At 39.5% G+C, this 25902-nt stretch overlaps 1 protein-coding gene across 1 annotated transcript in view; it reads left to right on the top strand.

The window, feature by feature from the left end:
- CSMD1 (CUB and Sushi multiple domains 1) overlaps positions 1-25902 on the top strand; it is a 1960312-nt gene that overhangs the window by 1686875 nt on the left and 247535 nt on the right. The window contains exon 38 of the mRNA XM_074947791.1: positions 21108-21226. Coding sequence (XP_074803892.1) covers positions 21108-21226 — 119 coding nt within the window. The remainder of the gene's footprint in view (positions 1-21107; positions 21227-25902) is intronic.

Raw genomic sequence — 25902 nt, 5'->3', positions numbered from 1 at the left:
CCACTTTGAAATAAAGGAGTCCAGTGTTTTGAACAGGGATCTTCGGCCCCATTCTTCCTGAATTGTCATTTCCTCTGTTATTTCTTTCCAGTTTTCCTCTGATAGGAAAAAGAAGCCATGGATTTTGAGCTGTGCAGTTTCACCGATCTGGTCAGGCTCCCGCTGCTGGCAGCTCTCCAGATTGCTGTTAGGGGATCCAGACACTGAACCCCCATTTATGCTTTAAGCTTTCCTGGGTCTCAGTAGGCTACAGCCCTGTTTCCTCCCTTGGCCTGTTTGGCACATTTCCTGGGCATTGACTCTCAATCTGTTATCCCTTTATGGAAAGAAAATCCCACAGCCCACCTGCCTTAGGCCCCTAGTGTTTCCTTAACAAAGAGTGAAGCTGAATGCAAGTTAAGTTGAACAAGCAGAATTTTATTAAACTCTGTGCTCTGCTCTGTTCATGTGGGTAAGTTGCTTCCCCCATTCTGTGTTCCCTAATGACCCACTAATAACAAGGCTCTAAGGGACATGGGCCCTCTAATCCCAGTTCCACTGATGATAACCCCAGGACCAGCGGTATCTTCAAAGATACCCCCATATCACACAACTCCAGCTAAAGGGGTGAGCCTTCGGTTTGCCTCTTAAAGGGGCTACATGGTAGGTGTAGCATATAACAAACATAGACTTTCAACAGGACTCGAACGCAGCATTGCTCTGTAATAGCACAAGAAATATACAAATCTATTTAAAAAAAAAACCTAAATGCATTTCCCTGACTCAGTTTCTTCTCCACTCCAGAGAATTCTTTGGACTGGGGTCAGAGTTTTTTGGACCATGCAAAGTTCTTCTGTTCCAGTGGATGGCTTGTGCTCTGAAACGTGGAGCCTTCTTTTCTCAGCTCACCTTCTGTGGCCTCTTCCGTCTATCCCTTTCCCCTGTGTGGCCCTGTGAGTCCTTTTATAACCTGCTGCTTTGTCCTGTCTTTGTCCTGCTTTTGAGTATTTTCCATTCTCTCAGTGCCAGCCCACTGCAGAGGGAAGATGGAATTGGTTTCCCTTAAGATACAGTTAGTCTTTTTTTGTTGTTCTTCCCAGCTAAGACCTATTTAGGTTTTGATAGTGCTTAACCATTGACTATTGTCCCTGATCTGGCAGACATGTGCTTTCAGGCTTGTAAGCCATGGTGCTTACACAGATCAAGGGTATGTGTATGCTTTGGGCTGGAGATATGAATTCAAAATCAAAGAGACATACCTATGTTAGCTCTGGTGAGCTAGCACATTAAAAATGGAGGGTAGTCACTGTGGCATGAACAGCAGAAGGGGCTGGCCACCTTGATTATGTACCTCAGTCTTTGAAGGGTATGTAATTTGGGCAACTAACCCCTCCCACCACGTGTGGCCAGTGCAGTTACATTCAACTTTTGGTGCACTTGCTCAATCACAGCTAGTGCGGGTATGTCTTTTCAAGCTGGAATTTACAACTGCATCTCAAAGTGCAGACATAGAGACATTACATGATACGGCAATTTCATAATATCAATGTCTTAATAACTTCATAATATCAACCAGAATTCATGAGTTGCTCAGACAGATCCCCCAAATCATTATATGCAAACAAAGAGTTTACTTCCTACAAGATTCACTGTCTGCCTCCCTCATCCAGCAGTCCTACTGCTGAGAATGGGTACTTTTTCTCTCTATCTGATGTAAACACTGGCATCAAGACCAAAGGAGCTACACTCAGTAGCATCTGGAAAAGAAAATGCTTTGAATAGCAAGATATTATTCCCTGGTAGGTTCATGAGACATCTCTTTCATTCCCTATCTGATCAGAAAGGAGAGATAGACAGAAGGGATTAGATGAGGCAGAGAAGAAGGGATAAAATTACTGGGAAATTTGCCAATGGGTAGTGAGCACAGTCCAGATCCTTACCTTGTGTAAATCACTGTAGGTTCATTAAAGTCAACAGAATTATACCAGCTGAGAAGTTGGTGCTTAGTCTCAAAAGGTTTTAAAAGTGTATTTAAAAGTGCATTTAAAAACTCTCAAACACAGCACTTTCAGTAGTGTAGATAGGAATTATGACAGACATTTATCATTGTTTTTTAGCTAGGGTAGATGGTTCATGTGGTATAAACACACAAAAATATTCATATATATTTAGTGTGACAGGTCAGGCCAGATGGCTATAGGAGAGTAATAGAAGGCAGATATATTAGCCCCAGGCTAAGTAGGTCCCTTTTTCCTGGGTAAGGTAACAGGGAAGGTTCCAGAACAATCAGGAACCTTCTGGAGACAATTAAGACAGGCTGATTAGAACACCTGCAGCCAATCAAGAAGCTGCTAGAATCAATTAAGGCAGGCTAATCAGGGCACCTAGGTTTTAAAAAGGAGCTCACTTCAGTTTGTGGTGTGCGTGTGAGGAGCTGGGAGCAAGAGGCACTAGGAGCTGAGAGTGAGAACGGGGACTGTAGGAGGACTGAGGTGTACAAGCATTATCAGACACCAGGAGCAAGGTCCTATGGTGAGGATAAAGAAGGTGTTGGGAGGAGGCCATGGGGAAGTAGCCCAGGGAGTTGTAGCTGTCGCACAGCTGTTCCAGGAGGCACTCTAGACAGCTGCATTCCACAGGGCCCTGGACTGGAACCCGGAGTAGAGGGCGGGCCCAGGTTCCCCCCAAATCCTCCCAACTCCTGGTCAGACACAGGAGGAGTCGACCTGGACTGTAAATTCAGAAAAAAACGGCCAAGCTGAGGGCTGCCATGAAGCTCCAAGGCGAGCAAATCTGCCAATAAGCGCAAGACCCACCAAGGTAGCACAGGAACGTTGTCACATTAGATAAACCTTTCTGGACGCAAAAGTGGTGTAAATATGTACTGTTTGATTACTGATCACTTGAATATGCTCTTTGTTTATTTTATTTTTTCTGCAGTGTGTTCTCAGTGATGGAAAACTGAGAATGATTTCATTGCAGCTCTTTTTTGTGTAGTTTGTAACTGTTCTGATTCTAGTATTTGATTATTTTTTTGTGTTAAATGTGTTCTTAGAGAGCTTATATTTCCTTATGGCAAAGGAATTGATCTGTTCATATAGTTGTTTTCTTGTGCAAGCAGTATCTGCCAATCAAAACTATGAATAAAATCAGCGCACTTACCCTGATTCATCACCGAATTTTAAAGACATCTACAGGGTATTGTTTTAATTTTATTTTTCAGACAATAAACCATGACATTCAACCTCATGACTGAGTAAATCCCTTATGGTATGGAGCCTTAAGCATCTGTTCCCCTGATGCACATACATAACTCCCATTAACGTTATTGGGAATTACGTATATGCATCAAGAGGGGAATGGATCCCTTAGTTTGGCCATAAGTTTAAAATTTTGGGGAAGAGGAAAAATAATCAATCTCTGTAATTATAAAACTTTATTCCATTCTCTAAGTTCAAAACATTTGAAACTACATTTTCATATTGTTTATTTTTATTACTTTCTTTAATATATTTCTTTTGGGTTTTTTTTATTTGTGTACTTACCTGTTTTCAAATAAATATTAGGGCCAGGCCTTTCTCCTAGGCATGAAACATTTAAAGAAAGGGCCAACAAAGCAAACAAATAAACTTCATATTTTAAAACGTCAAAGGGAAGGGCATCAGGGAACACTGGATACTAGAAATGGAACACCACCAGGAGTGTGTATCCGTGGCCCTATGAGTAACCAAATCACGCCCTCTCATGGAGACATGCTCAGGAAGGCGAGAAGAGACCCTGGAACTCGACAAGGCTGACCTTGCAGTTTGGCACAACTTTGTCTGCAGGGGAAGGGCTTTGAGTACACCTAAAGAAGACTTGCAGCTTCCCAAATGCACAGATTCCTAGAGCAGCCTACAGAGACGCTTCTCTCCACATCACATCACAATACCTCCACGTCTCTGGAGCTGTAGTTATGGAAGGACCAAGTTCGAGCTAATACTGCTTCAGCCAGCATTAACTCCTACACAAATTTACAGAAATCAGAGGGCCCAAATGAGGACTACCCTGTCCTGGTTGTGTCCTAAAATAATGTGGATATCAGATCGCATTCAGTCAGAGGAGCTTCACAGGATCTCAGGGAGCTAGGACTTAGTGACATGGAGGTGGCACTCACATTGTCTCCCAAGAAAATTCCAAAGAAGCAGGGACATATAGAGGGAGCAGTCAAGGCTCTAGATTTCATTATATACTTCATTCATTAGCCCGTCAAAAAGAGAAAGTATAGATCACCCTAGCAATGTATAACTAGCAAGTAAAGGGGTCGAGGGCCCTACTCATTAAGATTTTTTTTCCTCCTGAAAGATATGGAGTAAAGATATCTCCAGTTTTCCCAGCACTCTGGACTAGGACTGTTATGTCAGTAAAATATGTGTGTCTGTCATTTTCAAAATTTTACATCATGTGTGAAATTCTACAGTGTCAGAAACTTAGACATTTGTAAGAGTGGTGCATTTTCACTTTTTTTAAACCTGAAACCTCTGTGCATGTAGCTAGCCCTCAAAATTGTGTGTTCTTACTATTGTTACCCTAGTCTTCCTCTCCCCAACCCCTTACATTGTGTGCTACCCCACATGTTACATCTTACCTTATTGAGTTTCTAAGGGATTGTCTTTTATTGAACTTCTGTACAGTAAATGGCTCAAGGAGGCCACATGCCTGATTGGAGCCTCTGGGTGCTACTGTAATGCAAATAAATAATAATTATACTTAGCCTAAGTGCTTTATGAATTAACATTGAATTTGTGATATATACAGCATACAGTATGTCTTAAATAAAGACTTGTCTCAATGGATATATGCCATAATTAAGGCTATGATTTTGGCATAGAGGTCATGATGTTCATGGCAATTGTGAATCTGAATAAAGTCCGTGATGAGCCCAATCTGCACCCCTCCCCTTGAGCACCAGCTCCTGTCCCGCAGCACTGAGCCCAGCTTCCCCACTCCAGGAGTTGCAGACCTGGCACTTGTCAGTTGCAGTGACACTCACGTGTGACACATCCACGCCTCCATAGGTGGAGATGGAGGGGCAGATGGGCCAAACCTGAGTGGCGCTGTGACTATGTGTGTCAGGTCACAATGCCTGGGACAGGACCTGCCATTGTGGGTTAAGAGTGGGATGGGCTCAATTTCCAACTCCATGCTCCCTCCCCCCACATGACTTATATTGTGTGTGTTTTTTTCTGAATCTATGATCTGAAATTTACTAAACATTTCTGTACCAAAATGGTAGCCTCAGCCATAGATCCCTGACCAAATATGTCTTAAAATTAAACTGGATTTATAAAGCATTTTCACCAAATGGCATAGCATGCTGACAAATTAATCCACAGCAAAATAAAAGATGCCTTGCAGCATTAATTTGTTCTTTAAGGTTAAAATGGTAATTTATATTTCTTACAAAGCCTCCATTAAACTTTATATCTCAACTAAAGCAACTCTCTATAGAATTAAATAAATAGGCAGGGACATTGAATATTTTTATTCTGGTCAAAAGGCAACTGTAAATATTGAAGAAATCCACTGTGTGGCATTGTTTCTTTTTATTTCAAAAATACTGTAGGTGTGAATCTTGCTTCAGAAAGTATGAGGAAGAAGGCAGTAAAACTATACAAAAGTTAATCCAAAAAGACAGATATCACACATTTAAACTGTTATTTCATATGCATGTTTGTTTTCCCCAAACTCTGGTAATATAAATAGCATAATTATTTCTTACAACAGCCAGAAACCCCAATCAACCATTTTTTGTGTTATATTTCTAATGTGTATTAGAACAATGAAAGAATAAAAATGATTGCAATTTGGATGGATTATCCTGATTCATAATTATCAAACACAGCATATAAACAAAATAGCATGATTTAATCATTGATCTTTTTATTTTAATTACATTTGTGAGCATTAAAAATTCAAGTTTTTCGTTTTAGAATTTCACTTCCTCAGATGTCACTTGTAAATACAATAATAATATAAATATTTTCTTAAATACACAAACAAATATGCAACAGAGTTAATTCCTGAAATCATTAATCAGTTTTTACTCATGTAATACTCCCTTTGAGCTAATCATTGAAGTCAGTTGGCGTTTTGGGTTAGTAAGTAGTAAATAAATATTGAGAAAAGACATATATATTTGGGCCACATATGTCTGTAAATAAAGTATATGTGACTGTATTAAAATATGATACTTGTAGTTTGAAACTGTGTCTCATAAAATGTACATTTTGTACAATACCAACTTTAAAACATATTTTACCCTATTTTACCCTGAAATGTTGAGACTGCAGTGAAGGCATGTTATTCCGGATTTTCTGAGCCTATGTGTTACAGGAAAGCCAAGATCATATGAAATGCTTGATGACTGAGAACTTAAGCTGAATTTTAATTATCTTAGGCTATTCTGAACCTTGTGTATAATAGGTTTTCAAGTGCCAAAAGTTGTCCGTAACTGAAATAACTTCTGCATTGAAAAGAGGAGTAGAGACAGGTGAATATCTGTAGTAATCCTTATTTCACAAAGATCTCAGATAAATTCTGCAAAAGTAAATCAGTCACCCTTGCTAAGAACAAGGGACTCTTTTCTTCTAAAGAATGTGCCATTTTTTTATTGGGTATATTGATCATGTCCAGGTTGAGGTCTTTAATGTAATATGTTTTATTCCTTCAGGTCACTTCCCTACTAAAACAGTTGGGAAGCACAAAATTGCCACCTGTAATTAAACAGGCCCTGATCCTGCAAAGGGATCCACGCAGGCTGAATGTTATAGCCACACAGAATCCTACTAATTTTAATCACAGACAGACTCACCATGGCAGTAAGGGTCTACTTAGGCAGATGGCTTTTTGTTTGTATTTTCCCCCAGATTAGACCTTCATCTTCTAGTATGACAAAAATACAGCTTAAAAAATATATATTAAAATACACACATGCACAAAAATAGAGAAAACAACTATTTACTCCACATTAATGTTCTCCACCAAAAACAGAAAAAAACACTATTTTGCTCTTAAGAATTGTGAGCAATTCAGGTTTTGTTCTGTTGTTTTTGGCACCAAAAAGGCATTACTGTCTTTTGGCCAAACTGTCAGGAAGACTTGTCTTATTAGTTGACAGCTTTTTGAAATGGACACTAATGGGGACTCACATAGTTGAATATGTTGGCGACGGTTTTCTTTCTGCCATTCATGACATTGATGTCTGGGCATTTTGAGGTAATTGTAAGCATGTATATAATTATAGATGTGTGGCATGTTTGTCTCATGCCACAGCTGGGGCCACGACAGTGTTTATCAGGCAGTAAATGGGAGAAGGTCACTGAGAGGGTTATCAGTGCTGACATTGATGTGTTCTCTATCGTACTGCAAAGAAGTAGCTGAGCTGTGAAGAGCAGGCACAAAGCAAATCCCAGTCTTTCTGATTGCTTGGACTTGACATTTAACATATTTTCCCTTTACTACTGACTGCACACACAGTCCAGTTTAATGTGTTTCAGAGTCTTTGGATCTTTTGGGTCTTAGTCATTTTGTTTCTGGATATCAGGACTTAAATTTGCTGTCTTTTCACTTAACCTCACAAATATTCATATTATTTTATATAAATATTCATATTCATATTTATATAAATATTCAGACAATTATATATATATATATATATATATATATATATATATATATATATATAATTGTCTGATAGAGAGACATATTTGAAAAGCTGTCTAACTGATCTCATATTTGTATTATATATTTCAACATAAATGTTACTTATTAAATTAACATCCAGTGTGAATTGATCTAGGGTCTAGGTCACCCCCCCTCTGTTTCTAAAGAAGACTGTTCAGGCAACAGTTTTAATTTATAGCTAGAGCTGGGGGGGGGAAATCAGTAAATAGTAAATTTGCCAAAAAATGCATAGATCACCAAAACTATTTATAAATTCAGGCTGAATTTGGGAAATAGTTTTGGCAGAAAAAAGCCTGAAGACCAAAATTATGGAAATCTCAAAACATTGTTTTCATAATGCCATTTTTTTTGGAAATTTAGGAATGTCAGTAAAAATCTGGTAGCATGAGACCCTCTAGTGATTGTTTCTTAGATTGAAGTCTCCCTTGATAATGCACCTTTCTTCCCCCCTCCCATTAGAGATAGGTGCCTAAGTAGCCTGTCATTCTGTTGACTTGTGTGATTTGCTGGTCTGGGGCAGACACCAACTAGTACCACGTGTTGTGCTTTGTCTGTTACAACATTAATCCATTTTTTAGGAACAGAGGAGGGGTGTATGTATGTATCACAGCTATGCTCTCCTCCACGTTCATGATCATTTGATTCCAAGTTGTCAGTTATTCGGAAACAGATAATGCAGTTTTTGACAGAGTGTCTCTCCCCCACCCCCTTTTACCTACTCAGTCCTTCCTAAATAGTCCATAGCCATTGATTTTAGCATTCCAGTCATACGAGTCTTCTCACTAAGTTCCAGTAATACTAACTAAGCTGAATTTATGCTCAGAAAGGAACACTTCCAATTTCTCTTTTCTGTTTCCCTTGCACTGGTGCATAGGCAATTAAAGATTTTTTCTTCACAGCTGTGATGTTTTTGGGTTCACCCAAGCCAGTAAGGGGGTTGATTTCCATCTGCCTTGTAACCTTGGGTGTCTTGTGGCTGTGTGGCTTTGGTCCAGAGCTCTGACCCCAGCAGCCCACAAGTCCCACCCTGGCTTTCCCCAACCTGATTATTCCTCGCAGACTGACCTCAGTATGCTTCCAGCCCCAGATTCGCCCCAAACGTGTCCTACTGCAGGGACCAGTCATTCACACTGAACCCTCACAGAGAAAGTGTTAAGTTGGCTACCCATATAGAGATAGTAAAATACTCCAACCGGCCAGCTTTCTAAAATCACACACTTTACTGAACTTGCACAGCACTGGTGATTTATAATGAAGGCAAAACAAGTTTATTAACAAAAGAACATGGATTAAGTTATACCCAAGTAAAAGGGATAAAAGTAGAAATGGTTACAAGCAAATAAAGTGAAAACACTCATCTAAAAGACTAAAATTTGATCTAACAAGATACAATCTTTTTTCAAGATGGTTTCTCTCACCCACAGTCTCCTTTCCAGCTTTTGCTAGTCAGGATTCAACACAGACATCAAATCACTTGGTTCAGTTACTTCCTCAAGTGAAGTATACAGATGGAGTCTTTTTCTGTTCCTTATATACCCAAAGGATTGTCTTTTTCTTACAAGTCAGGAAGGCCTCCTATACCACTTTGGGGTGAAGGAGCCATGTTAATTATCTGTATCTTGAATTCAGGATCAAGATAACCACCATTGGTTTAGCTTGGTGGCATTGTTTACTGCTAATATGTAAATTGAGGTAAACCCACATTCCTTTTTCTAGGACAGACCTTTACCTGGGCTAGGCTGTTTGGTCTTAAACAAGTTCTAGTAATATCACAGAGATAGAATTCATAACTTCACATAAAATGTTAAACCATGCACTTTGCAATGATATTAATAACCAGCATGTCATTAGCTTTCATATGATACCTTATACAATATATTTGGATAAATACCATGACAAGAGTGTTTGGTGTAGTAAGTTGGTTGGGTCTGATGAGAGTCTACCTATGCCAATGGGCTCTTAGGGTCACAACATCATTTGGTGTGTGGTATAGATTCTGATGGAATAAATGGGCCCAGAGAGTTAAAGGTATTAATGTGACCCTTAATGCAATACAAAATAGTTAAACATGTTTCACTGTTTTAAGTACATAGACATTGTCCTGCCTTGTCCCATGGCAACAACCTCCATTATTTTTATTAAACTTTTAAAAATTAAAGATACAAAAAAGAAGGAAAAACAATGAAAACAGTTGAAATGTAAAGTAGCAAATATGGCTCTCATTTTTTTTTAAAAAAATAACCCTTATTTGCTTTCTGTTTTGCTGTAGAGAGTTTACTTAAGGTAAAAAAAACAGGTTTTGAATCCTAGAATCCTAGAATGGAAGGCACCTTGAGAGGTCATCTAGTCCAGTTCCCTGAACACATGGCAGGACTAAGTATTATCTAGACCATGGTGTCCCTAGCCTCTGTTTCTCAGAGGGTGGAGATGGATGGCAGGAGAGAGATCACTAGATAATTACCTGTTACCTGTGAAGCATCATTTTTAGTGTCAAGATCCACCATGACCAATGGATCCTTGCCTACCAACTTCAGAATCCTGTCCAATCTTAAAGTCACTCATCTTGTGTCTCCCTCTGGGGCACCTGGCATTGGCCACTGTTGGTAGACAGGATACTGGGCTGGATGGACCTTTGGTCTGACCCAGTAATGGCCGTTCTTATGTTATTCCTGACAGGTGTTTGTCTAACTTGCTCTTAAAAATCTCCAGTGATGGAGATTCCACAACCTCCCTACGCAATTTATTCTATTTCTTAACCACCGTGACAGTTAGGAAGTTTTCCCTAATGTCCATCTTACACCTCCCTTGCTGCAATTTAAGCCCATTGCTTTTTTTCCTATCCTCAGAGGTTAAGGAAAACAATTTTTCTCCCTCCTCCTTGTAACAACCTTTTATGTACTTGAAAACTGTTATCATGCCCCCCTCCCCCATCTTCTCTTTTTCCAGACTAAACAAACCAATTTTTTTCAATCTTCCCTTAGAGGTCATGTTTTCTAGACCTTTCATCATTTTTGTCGCACTTCTCTGGACTCTCTCCAATTTGTCCACATCCTTCCTGAAAAGTGGCACCCAGAACTGGACACAGTACTCCAGTAGAGGCCTAATCAGTGCAGAGTAGAGTGGAAGAATTACTCCTCGTGTCTTGCTAACAACATTCCTGCTAATAAGCCCCCAGAATGAAAGAGAAGAAATAAGGTGGGGGAAGACAAAGGACACACAAAAGAGGGCATGCCACACAGAAGATGGTGATGGTGGCAGCCATGATAACATTCTCTTCTTTAAGCCAACTCTTCCTCCAGCCATTTTAATCTCCCCCTGAAATCTCTTTTTTTTGAGGACCCCAAAAAGAGGTGATAGGCAGAATAGTACTTTGTCCACAAATTAGGTCTAATTGCTGACACACCACCAATTTTGGTTGGTTAATTTCCAATTCCATTCTCCTTTGTTTGCCAGTCTTGATTTCAACACAGTCCTTAGGTGATATCAGTAAAGTTTTTATCTGAACTAATTAAGTTTTTCTGTCTCCTTTTCATATCCCTTCTGTCATTTATTGTTAAAGGTGGTAACATTTTATGAACTGTTACCCACTTTCCAGTAATTGAGCGCACAAGTTGGATAGGACTGCTATATTCCAATTACTACATTAGGTGTCTTTATTAGTTTTGTTCTCCACATCTTGATTTTACATTCCCTCCTTTACCCTTCCCTTTTCTTCTTAGTGTAATGCCATCTTGACTAGTCTACCCAGCCTGTCCCATAGAGGATTGGTTTCTCTTCTGTTGAGATGGAGACCATCCAAACTGTGCACCCGCTATCCCCATGAAGTGGACCAATGTTCCACAATACCAAAACCGTCTACCTTACACTAATTATGAAGCCAGTCATTTATGTCCAGAATCTTCTGCCTTCTGTTTTCCTTTGATCACAAGAAAGGAAAGATCTCTGAGAAGATCACTTGGACATTCTACTACTTCTGAATTCTCTGAAGTCATCTATTAACTGTCAGTTATCCTGTGAAGCATCATTTTTAGTGTCAAGATCCACCATGACCAATGGATCCTTACCTACCAACTTCAGAATCCTGTCCAATCTTAAAGTCACTCATCTTGTGTCTTGGCTCTGGGAATACAGCAGACTGTCCTACTGCATGCTTTCTCTTCAAGAGCATTCTTTCCATTCTTCCAAAGATAGTTTGTCTTCCTTGGATAATTGGAGATCTCTTTGTTGGCATGTTGGATTTTCTTATGAGTTGGAGTGAGCAGCCATCTAGAGGTGTGTACCATACACCTCTCCATTCCATTCAACAAGATAGATCTTCAGAAATATTTTCTGCAGTTTCCATGCCAAGGACCTGCTAAATAGTGGACATGTTTAGCTGTGTGGAATTTCTCCTGATCTTTTTGCCTCTGGTAGTCACAGTCCACACATTCTCATCTGCCTCCAGCCTGGTAGAATTCTACCTTGTTCTCTTGCCTCTGGTGACTGCAAACTGTCAAGCTGCCTCTAATTTCCTCTCTCTTTCTCTGATTCCTCGTTGTCCAGTTTCTTCTTCCTTGAACCTGGGGTGCTGATGCTTCCTGAATCTGGTTGTACAAGACCTGCTCAGCTTCTGAGGCTTCATAGTGTCTGTACTTGTCTTTTCTTCCAGCACCACCACTGACTTGCACTTTTCTTCCAGCACAAGAATCTTTTCTTCCAGCACAACCACTGACTTGCACTTCATACATAGGAAGTTCCTTCTGGCATATGACAGGAAAGAAAACATAGCACATTTGTTGCAGGTCACAATCAATGATTCATCACTGTCCAACATAGTATTGGATGTAGAACTGCACCTAGAAAGAGATCCTCTCATATTCCCTCTGGAACTTCCCTGTTTGCCTCTCTTGTTTACTTGGTCAGGAGTTTGCCTGGCAACTAGCTTATATTAAGCCTTCCTTCTCAGCTCCACCCCCTTGCTAACAGGGAGGGCTTAACTACTCAGACTTCAAACACAGAGGCTGATCAAAACCTTAAGGGTCCTAATCACCCTCTCCTGTGAGACACAGACAAATAGGTCTGTCTCGCCTGGCCTGTTCAGAGGCCCCCAGCCCAGTTACACAACCTTCACAGAAAGCAAACAAATGACAGACCAAAGACACCACTCAGAAAGTCCTTCTACTTCCAAGACCACAGTCCACAGCTATGTCTTCCAAAATTCCTGTTTGCCACTCCTGTTTGCCTACCCAAATGGTTAGTTATGTATCTCCATTACTATAAATGGGCAAAAACTATCATTCATTCAGGAGAAGAGAGAGAGAGAGACAAATAATGTGAATTAAAATAACTTGCCAAATACTTCCTTTGTTTATGATTCCTGCTACTTAAATATCTGCACTTGTCCCCAGTTTAGTTCAATGTAGAGAAAAATTAAACTAAAATGAATCACAATTCAGAGCCCTGATTTGTTTTTTAACAGAACATATTAGCCAAAAAAGACCAAAGAAGCCTGTTTTATTTTGTTTTATTGTACTTGTTTTACTGACCCTTCCAATTTGTTTTTGTACACTTCTTGTTCGATCTATGCATGCTGCTTTCAGTGTGCAGTGAGCCTTAAGACACCATGAAACATCCTTGAAGAACCAAACTATGGTTTGAAATTTTCAAGCCTGAAGGCATTATTAAAATAGAACTATAAGAAATTGATGCAAGGCTTCAGGGAGAAACCCTCTGGTGGAGCCCTCTCAAGGGCAGCAACTCAGTCAGTCGGAACAGACTCAGAACTATCTGCAGCAAGTACAAGTGGGAGAGGGGGTGATGAGACCACACTGGGACTACTCAAGACCCACAGGACACAGAACTGTGAAGGGGAGACCACCCCACTTTCGGGGGAACCAGGATCCATGTGATCTCCACTCTATCCTTCAGTTCTATTATCTTGGGAATCAGAGACACTCCAGGGCAGAATCAGCCCAGGAGCATAGATTTATCTGGCAGGATCAAAGTGATTGACATATTGTCAGACACTGAGCTGCAAAAGATATGCTGTTCCACACAGGAGAAAGATTTCAGTATACCTAATAATTTATAAGCTTAAATAGGGTTAAACAGCAGCAGCAATTCTACGCTTTTCTTTCTACACTACCTCCCCATTGAATTTGAAGTCAGGTTCAAGGCTTTGGTCCTTACTTTCAAAGCTCTCCTAGCTACTTAAAGGACTGCCTCACTCAGTGTGAGCATGACCAACCATTACAACTGTGTTCCTCTGGAACAATGGCTATGTCAACTTCCGTAGTGAGACTTCTGAGCACAGGAGAGAGCAGCTGGCCCAGAACTATGAACTCTTTTATGGAAAATATTAGAATGACCCAAATCTTACTAACTTCCTATCAGAGTGTAAAACCTACTTAATCTTCTCCTTTCCTTAAACTGTAAAATAAATAAGAGTTAAACTAATTATATTTTAAAACTACAATCTTTCTGGCTAGAAGTGACTAGACAGAAATAAAGAACCTCCTTGTGTATATGTTTGGCTTTATAAGGCATTCATATGCTTTGGTGATGAGCGGTAGATAAATAGATGGCTAGGGGCATAAGGCTAAAACCTTGTCTGTATCAAAAATGGTAAATAGCATTATCTGAAGCGCAATTATATTTTTGTAGAAAGACTGAGTTCTCAGTGGATAATTTGAGATATTGTTGAATGATGAACCATCTGGAACAACAGACTCCAAAATGTCACATATCACAGTAAGGCCAAATATCATGTAATTTCTGCACTAAACATTCTGTCAAGTCACACTTACTGTCACCAAATGGGTTAGATTCCACTAGAAAGCAGTAAGAGCTGTAGCATTTAGTGGGATTTAGCATGCAAGTCAGTGAAGTGAAGGCTATACAGTACCACTGCCAAAAAAGCATTATTTGACTGGCCGTTCTTTGAAAGATATGCCAGAAAATGCTGAAACCCATTCTCATGCAGTGTAAAAGTTCCATTCTGCTCTGTTTTCTCCCCATGGCACTCTGATACAATTAAATCAAATAAAGAAAATATTAAACTTCCTTCAATTATACATAGATTACTTCATGATTATTATCCATGCTAATTCCTCTTTGACTTTAATGAAAGTTGTTTAAATTCATTTAATGTGAAAGTGTTTTATTGGCTATACACCTGAGAAGTCTTGTATCCATTTTTTATTCTATCATGTATATGGTATAATACACACTTATTAAATGTATTCCTATTTGAGAAAATAGGTATGAATAACTGAAGCATAAGACTAAGACTTCCCACACTGTTTATAAACCATTCCCCATTTGCAGGATCTTTTTACACAAATGCAGAAAAATGCCCAGATTTTCCTGTGCAGTTTGAAGAATACCAAGATTCCTTATAGTGACAGTCCATAGCACAGAACACAGAAACTATTATAGTAATATTTGTTTGCTGCTTGTTTATAGGGTTTTGTATTGGTCGGTTTGTTTTCAGATACACATATGTATCTTGTAGCAGAATTGAGTCTTAGTATTAAAATAAGAAAAGAAAGAAAAAAGAAAAAAAAACCTTTGAAAAATGAATGCTGTACATGTTCTGTCCTAAAACAAATTAAGCTGTTCCCACAAATGTATGTGTTTCACATAAACTAAGCTTTGCACATAAAATAGGCAATATTAAAATACACTATGAGCCTGGCTTCAATTGGCAAGGGTCATGCTGGGTCAGTGACTTGAGCCTTTTTTTAATTTGTTTTGGAGGATGCCTTCTTGTTCACCAGAATCGCAGCTTTAAGTTAAAAAAGAGAGAGAAAACCTACATCTCCAAGTCCTTTTGTGAAGAAAACTTAAAAACATGAAGCAAGTGTAACCAATGAAATAATGTGTGCACTGCCCTGTTCATCTTGATGGGGCCTTAGCTCAGATGGCAATTTGAATGTCAATATTGTTGATGATTTCACTGCTGGTCTAAGCATATAAGAAGGGATCATATCATATAGAAGTGGCAGCTCATTTTAGTGCCACGATTGGGTGTCACCCTAGGAGAATATCAACACTCCCCCCCCGCCACACACACACACTCTGAGCCATGGAGCCAAATGGTCAGAGAGGAGAAGCATCTGAGCCCCATTAAGAGGGAGTGAATCCTGTCGAGTATAGTGTGACATTCACGTCTTCCATCCCCGTCTTCCATCCCCATGCCAATCAACCCAAGGTCCTCCAGGTTGGAAGTTTGGTAGTGAATGGAGCTAGGTGAATTGTTTTGTTTTGTTTTGGCAAATAATACATTTGCTAAAAAATGCATTGTTAGGAGACCAAACCTATTCTCAAATTCAGGTTGAATTCAGTGAATAGTTGAAGGGGAAAATAAATGTGAACTGTCAAAATGGTTCATTTTGACATTTCATTTTGAATTAACACTGCAAAATGTTTCATTCAACTCAAATGAAATTTTTTGGTTTTAGTGAGGAAAAAAAAGAAAAAACCCTCAGTTTTAGTTCAAAACAAGCCCCTCCACCTTCATTTTCCCCTGATTTATTTTTAGTTTGGCCACTGGGGGTGGGGTGGGGGGGAGAATCACTCAGCTCTAGTGGTGTGTGTGGGGCCAGGAAGTTTCCTCTATGAAAACCCCTTCTACTGGAGGGTCTCTGAAGACTCAGGCTGACCATTGCAGGAGTTATATTTAGGACCCTACCAAATTCATGATCCATTTTGGTCAATTTCACAGTCATAGGATTCTGAAAATTGTAGATTTCATTATTTCAGATATTTAAATCTGAAATTTCATGGTGTTGTAACTGTAGGCTTCCTGACCCAAAAAGGGATAGGGGGTTTGCTAGGTTATTATGTGTGTGTGGGGGGTCACAGTATTGCCACCCTTACTTCTGCGCTGCCACGGGTGATGGCACTGCTTTCAGCGCTGGGCAGCCGGAGAGCTATGGCTGCTGGCTGGGAGCCCAGCTCTGAAGGCAGCACCACCGTGAGCAGCAGCACAGAAGTAAGGATGGCATGATATGGTATTGTCATCCAGCTATCCAGCTCTGAAGGCAGCACAGAAGAAAGGGTGGCAATACCACGACCGCCCCTACAATAACCTTGCAACCCCGCAGTACCCTCTTTGGGTCAGGACCACCGGGTCCCCTGGTTTGAGAAACGCTGGTGAAATCTGTATAGTATAGGGTAAAAGTACACAAAAGACCAGATTTCACAGGTGAGACCAGATTTCATGGTCTGTGACATGTTTTTTCACAGCCATGAAGTTGGTAGGGCCCTAGTTATATTCAATTTTTATTATCTGGCTTTTCTTCCCAACCTTGAGGGCTAGAAACATTTTTAATGAGTTTCTGACTTCATCACGTGACTCTGGGAGCAGCGGTCTAAGGCAACTGCCTGTGCTACATATGCCTCAGTTTTTCCGGGTGCACTGAGGGGGAACAAATCTTGAGGGGCCCAGCTGAGTGCATGATTATATTATGAACTTATGTGCAACCTACTGTGAATGAAAAGGAGTACTTGTGGTACCTTAGAGACTAACAAATTTATTTGAGCATTAGCTTTTGTGAGCTACAGCTCACTTCATCGGATGCGTTCAGTGGAAAATACAGTGGGGAGATTTATATACACATGAGAACATGAAACAATGGGTGTTGCCATACACACTGTAACAAGAGTGATCAGGTAAGGTGAGCTATTACCAGCAGGAGAGCGGGGTGGGGGACACCTTTTGTAGTGATAATCATGGTGGGCCATTTCCAGCAGTTGACAAGAACGTGTGAGGAACAGTGCGGGGGGGGAGGAGGGAAATAAACATGGGGAAATAGTTTTAGTTTGTGTAATGACACATCCACTCCCAGTCTCTATTCAAGCCTAAGTTAATTGTATCCAGTTTGCAAATTCATTCCAATTCAGCAGTCTCTCGTTGGAGTCTGTTTTTGAAGTTTTTTTGTTGAAGAATTGCCACTTTTAGGTCTGTAATCGAGTGACCAAAGAGATTGAAGTGTTCTCCGACTGGTTTTTGAACGTTATAATTCTTGATGTCTGATTTGTGTCCATTTATTCTTTTATGTAGAGACTGTCCAGTTTGGCCAATGTACATGGCAGAGAGGCATTGCTGGCACATGATGGCATATATCACATTGGTAGATGTGCAGGTGAACGAGCCTCTGATAGTGTGGCTGATGTGATTAGGCCCTATGATGGTGTCCCCTGAATAGATATGTGGACACAGTTGGCAATGGGCTTTGTTGCAAGGATAGGTTCCTGGGTTAGTGGTTCTGTTGTGTGGTGTGTGGTTGCTGGTGAGTATTTGCTTCAGGTTGGGGGGGGCTGTCTGTAAGCATGGACTGGCATCTCTCAAACTCCACACTGCATTGACACTTTTAGGAGGAAGAAAAAGCAGAAACATATCCTACTTTAAAATTGATTTAATTTACTGTAACATATAAAACCGTAAAAATACTAGGCACAACTAGACACAAAGTGAAATCAAACTAGTTAGAGACTTAAAGGGTAACAAGAAAACATTCTACAACTATATTAGAAGCAAGAGGAAGACCAAGGACAGAATAGGCCTTTTTCTCAGTGAAGGGGGGAAAACAACTGCCATTTCCACATTTTCTGTAGAAGTGCAAATTGATTTTTTTGTTTCAGTTTTCACCAAAAAGTTTAATAGTGATTAGCTGTCTAACATAGTGAATGCCAGTGAAAATGAGGTAGGATCTTCGTCTAAAATAGGGAAAGAACAAGTTAGATATTACTTAGACAAGTTAGATGTCTTCAAGTCACCAGGGCCTGATTAAATACATCCTAGAATACTTAAGGAGATGACTGAGGAGATATATGAGGAGATATATGAGCTATTACCAATTATGTCTGAAACGTCATGGAAGACCGGAGAGATTCCAGAGGACTGGAAAAGGGCAAATATCGTGTCAAGCTATAAAAATGGAAATAAGGACAACCCAGGGAATTACAGACCAATCATCCTAACTTCAGAACCTGGAAAGATAATGGCGCAAATCATTAAGCAATAAGTGTACAAACACTTAAGAGAAATAAGGTGATAACTAACAGTCAGCATGGATTTGTCAAGAACAAATGGTGTCAAACCAACCTAATAGCTTCATTTGACAGGGTAACAAGCCTTGTAGATAAGGGGAAAGTGGTAGATGTGGTATATTTTGACTTTTGTAACACTTTTGATACTGTCTCACATAACCTTCTCATAAACAAACTAGGAGAATAGAACCTAGACAGAGCTCCTGTTGGGTGAGTGCATAAGTGGTTGGAAAACCATTCCCAGAGAGTAGCTATCACTAGTTCACAGTCATGATGTAAGGGCATGAGTGGGATCCCACAAGGATCAGTTCTGAGTCCAGTTCTGTTCAATACCTTCATCAATGGTTTAGATAATGACAGAAAGTATACTTATAAAGTTTGTGGATGATACCAAGTTGGGAGGTGTTGCAAGTGCCTTGGAGGATAGGATTAAAATTCAAAATGATCTGGACAAACTGGAGAAATGGTGTGAAGTGAATAGAATGAAATTCAATAAGGATAAATGCAAAGTTCTCCACTTAGGAAGGAACAATCAGTTGCAAACATACAAAAGCGGAAATGACTGTCTACTCAGAACTATTGCAGAAAGAGATCTGGGGTTCATAATGGATCAGAAGCTAAATATGAGTGAACAATGTAACACTGTTGAAAAAAAACAGACATAATTCTGGGATGTATTAGCAGGAGTGTTGTAGGCAAAACATAAGAAGTAATTCTTTTGCTCTCCTCCACCCTGATTAGGCCTAAACTTGACTATTGTGTCCAGTTCTGGGTGCCACATTTCAGGAAAGATGTGGGCAGATTGGAGAGAGTCCAGAGAAGAGCAACAAAAATGATTAAAGGTCTAGAAAACATGACCTATGAGAGAAGATTGAAAAAACTGAGTTTGTTTAGTCTGGAAAAAGAGAAGACTAAGAGGGGACATAATAGTTTTCAAGTGTAAGATAGATTGTTACAAGGAGGGAGAAAAATTGTTCTTGTTAACCTCTGAGGATAAAACAGGGAACAATGTGGGGCTTAAATTGCAGCAAAGACAGTTTAAGTTGGACATTAGGAAAAGCTTCCTAACTGTCAGGTAGTTAAGCACTGGAATAAATTGCCTAGGAGGTTATGGAATCTCCATCATTGGAGATTTTTCAGAGCAGGTTAGACAAACACCTGTCAGGAATGATCTAGATAATTCTTAGTCCTGCTATGAGTGGAGGGTACTGAACTAGACAGAGATCCCTTCCACTCCTACAATTCTAGGATTTGATGGCTCAGTGGACAGCACAGAAGACTGGCTTTGAAGGCAAAGAGGAATTGTTTCTTTATAGTCCCTACAGCTTCCATTAAGTCTTAAGCTATGCTGAGCTGTTCCAAATGCTCCACGCTAACTCTATGTGGGAAGTCGCATTTTACTTCCTGTGAAAAGGTGTTGGTTTTGCTTGTTTATTTTAAATCTACTTTGCTTAGATAGCCAATGAAGTTGACTCTTAATTGTTTCTTGGTAACAGATTTGTGTGTGAAAGGAACAAACAGAATTGAGGTTCTAAATGTGCTGAGGGAGCTTCATTGTGTCATCAGACACATGCCCTTATGGTTAGTGAAATCAAGTTGGGAGATACTGGGCCTATTATTTTAGTTTCTTTGTTTCCCAGAGGAAGAACAATATTTTCTGTCAAATGAATGGCGGTTTAGACATGTGCTCTGCATCTTTCAAGGTTACTGATCTGCTGATTATCATTCTGACTCTAAGCATCCTGTACTGGTGAAGATTATCGACCAGATTGTGGTGAAGCAATTTTCATGTTATCTGGAGTCCTCAGATTTCATGAATTCCTTTCAATCTCTCAGCTTTTGTAAAGAACTGTGGTGTAACTAGTCCTTGTTGACTGATGACCTCCTAGTGATGAACACTAGTTATTTGTTAGTCTGAGATTTTTTTTTAGATCTTCATCTCATCTGAGGTAGACCGTGTTGCTTGACCAGTTCTGTTTTTTTTTTTTTTCCTTTCCAGAAAGCAGAAGGATTGAAGGAAGTCTCCAAAGACAGGGCAGGATAGCTTATGATTTAAAGTAATGGATAACTTTTAGTTAAAGAGTATATTTAATAATCCCATAGCAAAAAATGTTTCTGTGGTACACATTAGAATCTTTGCATATAAATATTGCCATTTGGATTTTGTGTGAAAATTCTGAGCACATTAATGATAGATTGAACATTTTAAGCACAATTAAGTTTAATATTAAATAAATGAAATGTGATTTTTAATTAATTTGTAACTGTCTGTTTTCTGAAATACATTGTGAAGAATTCATAAACAGAATAGAGAAGAGTTTTCATTTACTTACCCATACCTTTTCAATCTTTGTATTTACATTTTTCAGCTGTAGGCCTTGCTGCTTGTCCAGAACCAATACTTCCTAGCAATGGCATCAAAATGGGAGATAGATATATGGTGAATGATGTTTTGTCTTTTCAGTGTGAGCCAGGATACACATTACAGGTACTCATTTTTTTTTTCTTCAAAACATAGTGTGTTATGGATTGTAATACAAAATTATAGATTTTAACTAAAGACTGTTGTCTAAGAGTAATGAATCCTCACCAGCTAGTAGCTAGAAACCATTTAAGATGGATAGATAAACACAGCAACAGCTAAAATTTGTTCTCCAGTGAATAAATTTCTCATCAGACTGGCAGTGTTAACAGAGAGACAGATGATTAAAAGGATATGGAGACTGAAATGCATTCTCTCACTTCTAGAATTGGTTCCTCTAAGTCAGTGTTTCCCAAACTTGGGACGCCACTTATGCAGGGAAAGACCCTGGCGGGCCTGACCGATTTGTTTACCTGCCACGTCCGCAGGTTCTGCTAATCGCGGCTCCCACTGTCCGCAGTTCGCTGAGCCCAGCCAATGGGGGCTGCGGGAAGCGGCGGCCAATAGGTCCCTTGGCACGTGCCACAAGCGGCCTCTCAAGTTTGGGAACCAGTGCTCTACATGAAGTTTGAGGCACATTGATGGGAATATATAGTACGAATCTCAGTGATATTCATAACAACAACAAGGAGTCCAGTGGCACCTTAAAGACTAACAGGTTTATTTGGGCATAAGCTTTTGTGGGTAAAAAACCACTTCTTCAGATGCCTGGAGTGAAAATTACAGGTGCAGGCATTATATACTGACACATAAAGAGAAGGGAGTTACCTGACAAGTGGAGAACCAGTGTTGACAGGGCCAATTGATCAGGGTGGATGTAGTCCACTCCCAATAATTGATGAGGTGTCAATTCCAGGAGAGGCAAAGCTGCTTTTGTAATGAGCCAGCCATTTGCCTGTGACAGTTACATGTCAATCCCAGACTGAAGTTTCTTTCCTTGTCTTAATGGATCCTAATGTGTAGTTACTCTTCTGGTTCCTAATTATTTTGCTTAGTAAGGCAAACAAATTCAGATCAATACATATAGTATTAGGAAATACAATTACATATTCATAATTAAGAGCTGTATTCATTAGGAAATGAGCTATGTGAAACCTAAGCATGAATAATCTATTTATATCCCTCTCTCTGAGGCTGAAAAAAGTCTGTTGTGGTTAATTCAGTTCTTTCTCCCAGTTTGTGGTCTTGGTTTGTTCAGTTGCAGTTGTCCTGTTATGGTGACCAGGGATTTCATAATCAGAAGTTCCTTTACAATACCATGGTATATTCTCCCCTAGGTACACATTTATTTTTGACCTGTCTTATTTCCATATAAATTCAGAACTCAACTCAACCTTTACTTTGGAGTCAGGGTTGCCTCCATATACTGTGACACTTTCCAGGATGCATATAATAGCTGTTTACAGTCTTCTCCTGCAGAATCCTATAGGAAAGATCTGAATATTTTTCAGAACTGTTGAAATTGCTATTAAAATGTACTGATTCTGCCCCAACAGAGCATTTAAATTTTTATGCATCTCAGCATGTCTTTCTCAGGCAGATACCAGCAATGGACTTATAACTCAGCTAGGACAATTGCTTGAACTGAATAAGGGTTCAAAACACTTACAAAAATAAAGCTTTTAAAAGGCATAATTGGCCAGAGTTTTAAAAGGTGTTAATCAGTGTAGCTCCCCTGGAGCCAATGGAACTATGTCAATTTAAATCAACTGTAGATCTGGCCCGAATTCTTCAGGCATAATTTTCACATCTGTCAGGTTTACTTTGGTTTTCATTAGGCTTTAGAAGGAAAGCAACAGAGCTCAAACCAACTACCTGCAGTTGCATATGGGAAGTAATTCTAAAACGGTGAAAGGGAATGTGTGGCCCAAGAAGGGGGAATTTAAAGCAGTGGAATCGTGTTGTGGAGTGGACCTATGGAACAGAGAGAATATAACTTTTGTTTATTCTTCAAAGGGGCTTTTACAGGCCATGTAATTGCTTCCTGAATGTACTCGTTAAGTGCAGAGATAGTTGTTAGTTCTCAGTCGTGTTACCAACTTATCCATCGCAGAAATCAGAATTGTGTGTGGTGGTGGGGTTGGGCTGAGGATAGAGCTCTACAGAAGTGGTTTGTTATAGAGCTAGTTCAATGATTTTAAAATATTTTAGATGAAAAAGCAAATATTTTCATGGGATCTTTGATTAAATGTTCAATTTTTTTTCAATGAAAAACCAAAAAACTAAAATTATTCAGTAAAAATATTTGCTGAAAACTTTTTATTTTTAAATTTAAAATGGGTTTTTGTTTGAAAATATATATATATATTGGAGGAGGGGGGAAATTTTGAGGAAAACTGGAAAAAACATATTTCCCTGCCCCCCCATCATATTTTTAATGAGTTCTAGTTTGTTTCTAAATGTTTAACAGTCCAAACAAAAACTAATGAGTTTACAGTATAATTCAGATAAAGTACTAGAAAAATAATTAAAAACCAAAAGCTTCCCTACTCTATATTGTCTCCAGGCAGTCTGAGAAATTCATATTTTTGTAAACAAAATAGCAAATTTCACTGAAGAACGTGAATCACATAAAGTGTTCTTTAACATATACTTTGCACATTCTTTCTTTGTTACTTTTCATCTGAGACTCTCAAAATGCTTTGAAACCTTTAATAAATTAATTAATCCTCATGTTCCATTAATGCAAAACACCCCTTTAGAAAATATTATACTGTTTATACATTTGGGTAAAATGAAACAAAGAGAAGTTAAATGACTATAGAAGCCAGACCTGACTCTCAGTGCCATGTTTTAGCTGTTAGTTCAGGGTCCTCCCCATTTCTGCTGAGTTAAAGCTTCGGTTTTTGCATTACAAAAGGAGGTAGTGTGGAGTTTTCCTTCTCTTGTGGCAGCTTCTGGAGTCATTGTGTCTCAGTCAGATACAATGCCTGAAGAAGCAGAGGTAATCCTCTGCACCATCCTTGGACTTGGTTACCACTGGTCAGCTGTGGTGGCCAGTATGAAATGGAGGAAGCTAGGGGTCATGCCCCTTCTTCTTGCCTGCCCTTCTCTATCCCCTCTGATCACCCTAACTTTGGCAGCATTCATAACACCATATGTGACTGGGCAGTCTATCCCCCAAGGATAGTGGGGCCTAATCATCACACGGCATAGCCCTTTAAGAGGTTGAAAGGTCTGATTATACATAGAAGGGCCTGGGAGACACTGGGAGAGAGGAAGCTGTCTCAAGGATAAGTGTAGGGACTAGCATAAAGGCTGCCTCCCATCTCAAAGTAGAACAGACACCAGGAGATACCAGCAGGGAAAGGCTGGCCTGCTGAGCAGCCTGAAGACTAATTAAGGAAAAGGTAAAGGGCCTTAGAGCAGGGTAATCCACAATTTAGCTCCAGAAAGAAGAGTTGGGGAGACTCCTGGGTAAGGCGAAAGCGTGGAACTAACTAATACAGCCTAATTCCAAAGAGGAGAACTGGAAATTCCTGTTTAAGGAGGGACTGAAAAGGTTCCTGAGGAGGAACTGAGAAGGGTTCCTGGGCCAGACACTGTTTTCTGGTGCAGGAAAGAAAAATCTCCTGAAGGAAATAACCAGAAATGGTTAATTGGACTAAGCCAAAGGCAACAAATGTCCTTGGATGTATCTGAGTGAGCTTCCACTTGTTCTTATAGCTGTCACTTGTATAATGCCCTCGGAAGGGGTGCGCCCTTTGATTAAAAGAAGGTCAGTCTGGACTTGTTTATAACCTAGGTGAAGGGAAATGAGAAGGGGCTCACATGTGGTGCCACAACTGACAGAAAGGGGGCATACTGGGATGACCTCCACTCTAGAGTAGATCCATTTGCAAAGGAATAGGATCCTCTGTTCTCCTTATTCAGAGGTGCTGGGATGGGCAAAATTAAACGTTAAAGCTATTTAAAAAGGAGCGTGTGTTTGTGTGTGTACACACACATGCACAGACACCAAATAGTTACATACATCAAGGTTTCTGTGTGCTAAGAAAATAATGGTGAAATATACCTGAGTTCCTGAGTACTTAGGAGAAACTCCTAAGCTAGTATTCCAAAAACTTTCTACCTCCTTTTGAGTTATGGTCTTTATTTAAAATATAAATGTATAAATTTCCATTTAGGGTTAAACTAAAATTAATAATTTAAACCAGAACCTTCCGTTGATCTGTAAGGAGAATTAACATTAAACTCATCAGGGTTTTATGCTAAATTCAATAGACGATTATAACCCTTGATCAGTAAAACTGATTATTCTATTGGGTTCATTATTATGAGATAAATTTACTGTTCATGCATCACTTTTAACAAAACCTGTACAGTATTTTTTGTGTTTACCTTAACAAATCTACTGGTAGAGCAAGGATCAGTAATATCTCAGAATGAATAGGGAATTTTGTTCACTTCGAGATGTTGTCTGGGGACAGGCAGTGCTGTTTTATGCACCAAAGGCCAGATTTCATAGATTCTAAGGCTGAAACTGACCATTGTGATCATCTAGTCTGACTCCTATATGACACAATCCATAAAACTTCCCCAAAATAATTCCTAAAACATAACTTTTAGAAAAAACATCCATCCTTGATTTAAAAATTGCCAGTGATGGAGAATCCACCACAATCCTTGATAAAATGTTGCAATAGTTAATTACTCTCACCATTAAAAATCTGTATCTCCTTTCCAATCTGAATTTTGCTATCTTCAACTTCAAGTCATTGGATCATGTTTTACTTTTCTCT

The sequence above is a fragment of the Natator depressus genome, chromosome 3 (genome assembly GCF_965152275.1).
Source record: "Natator depressus isolate rNatDep1 chromosome 3, rNatDep2.hap1, whole genome shotgun sequence".
Lineage (NCBI taxonomy): Eukaryota > Metazoa > Chordata > Testudines > Cheloniidae > Natator > Natator depressus.
The sequence above is the reverse complement of the archived record's forward strand: the minus strand, read 5'-3'. Positions and strand labels throughout refer to the sequence as shown.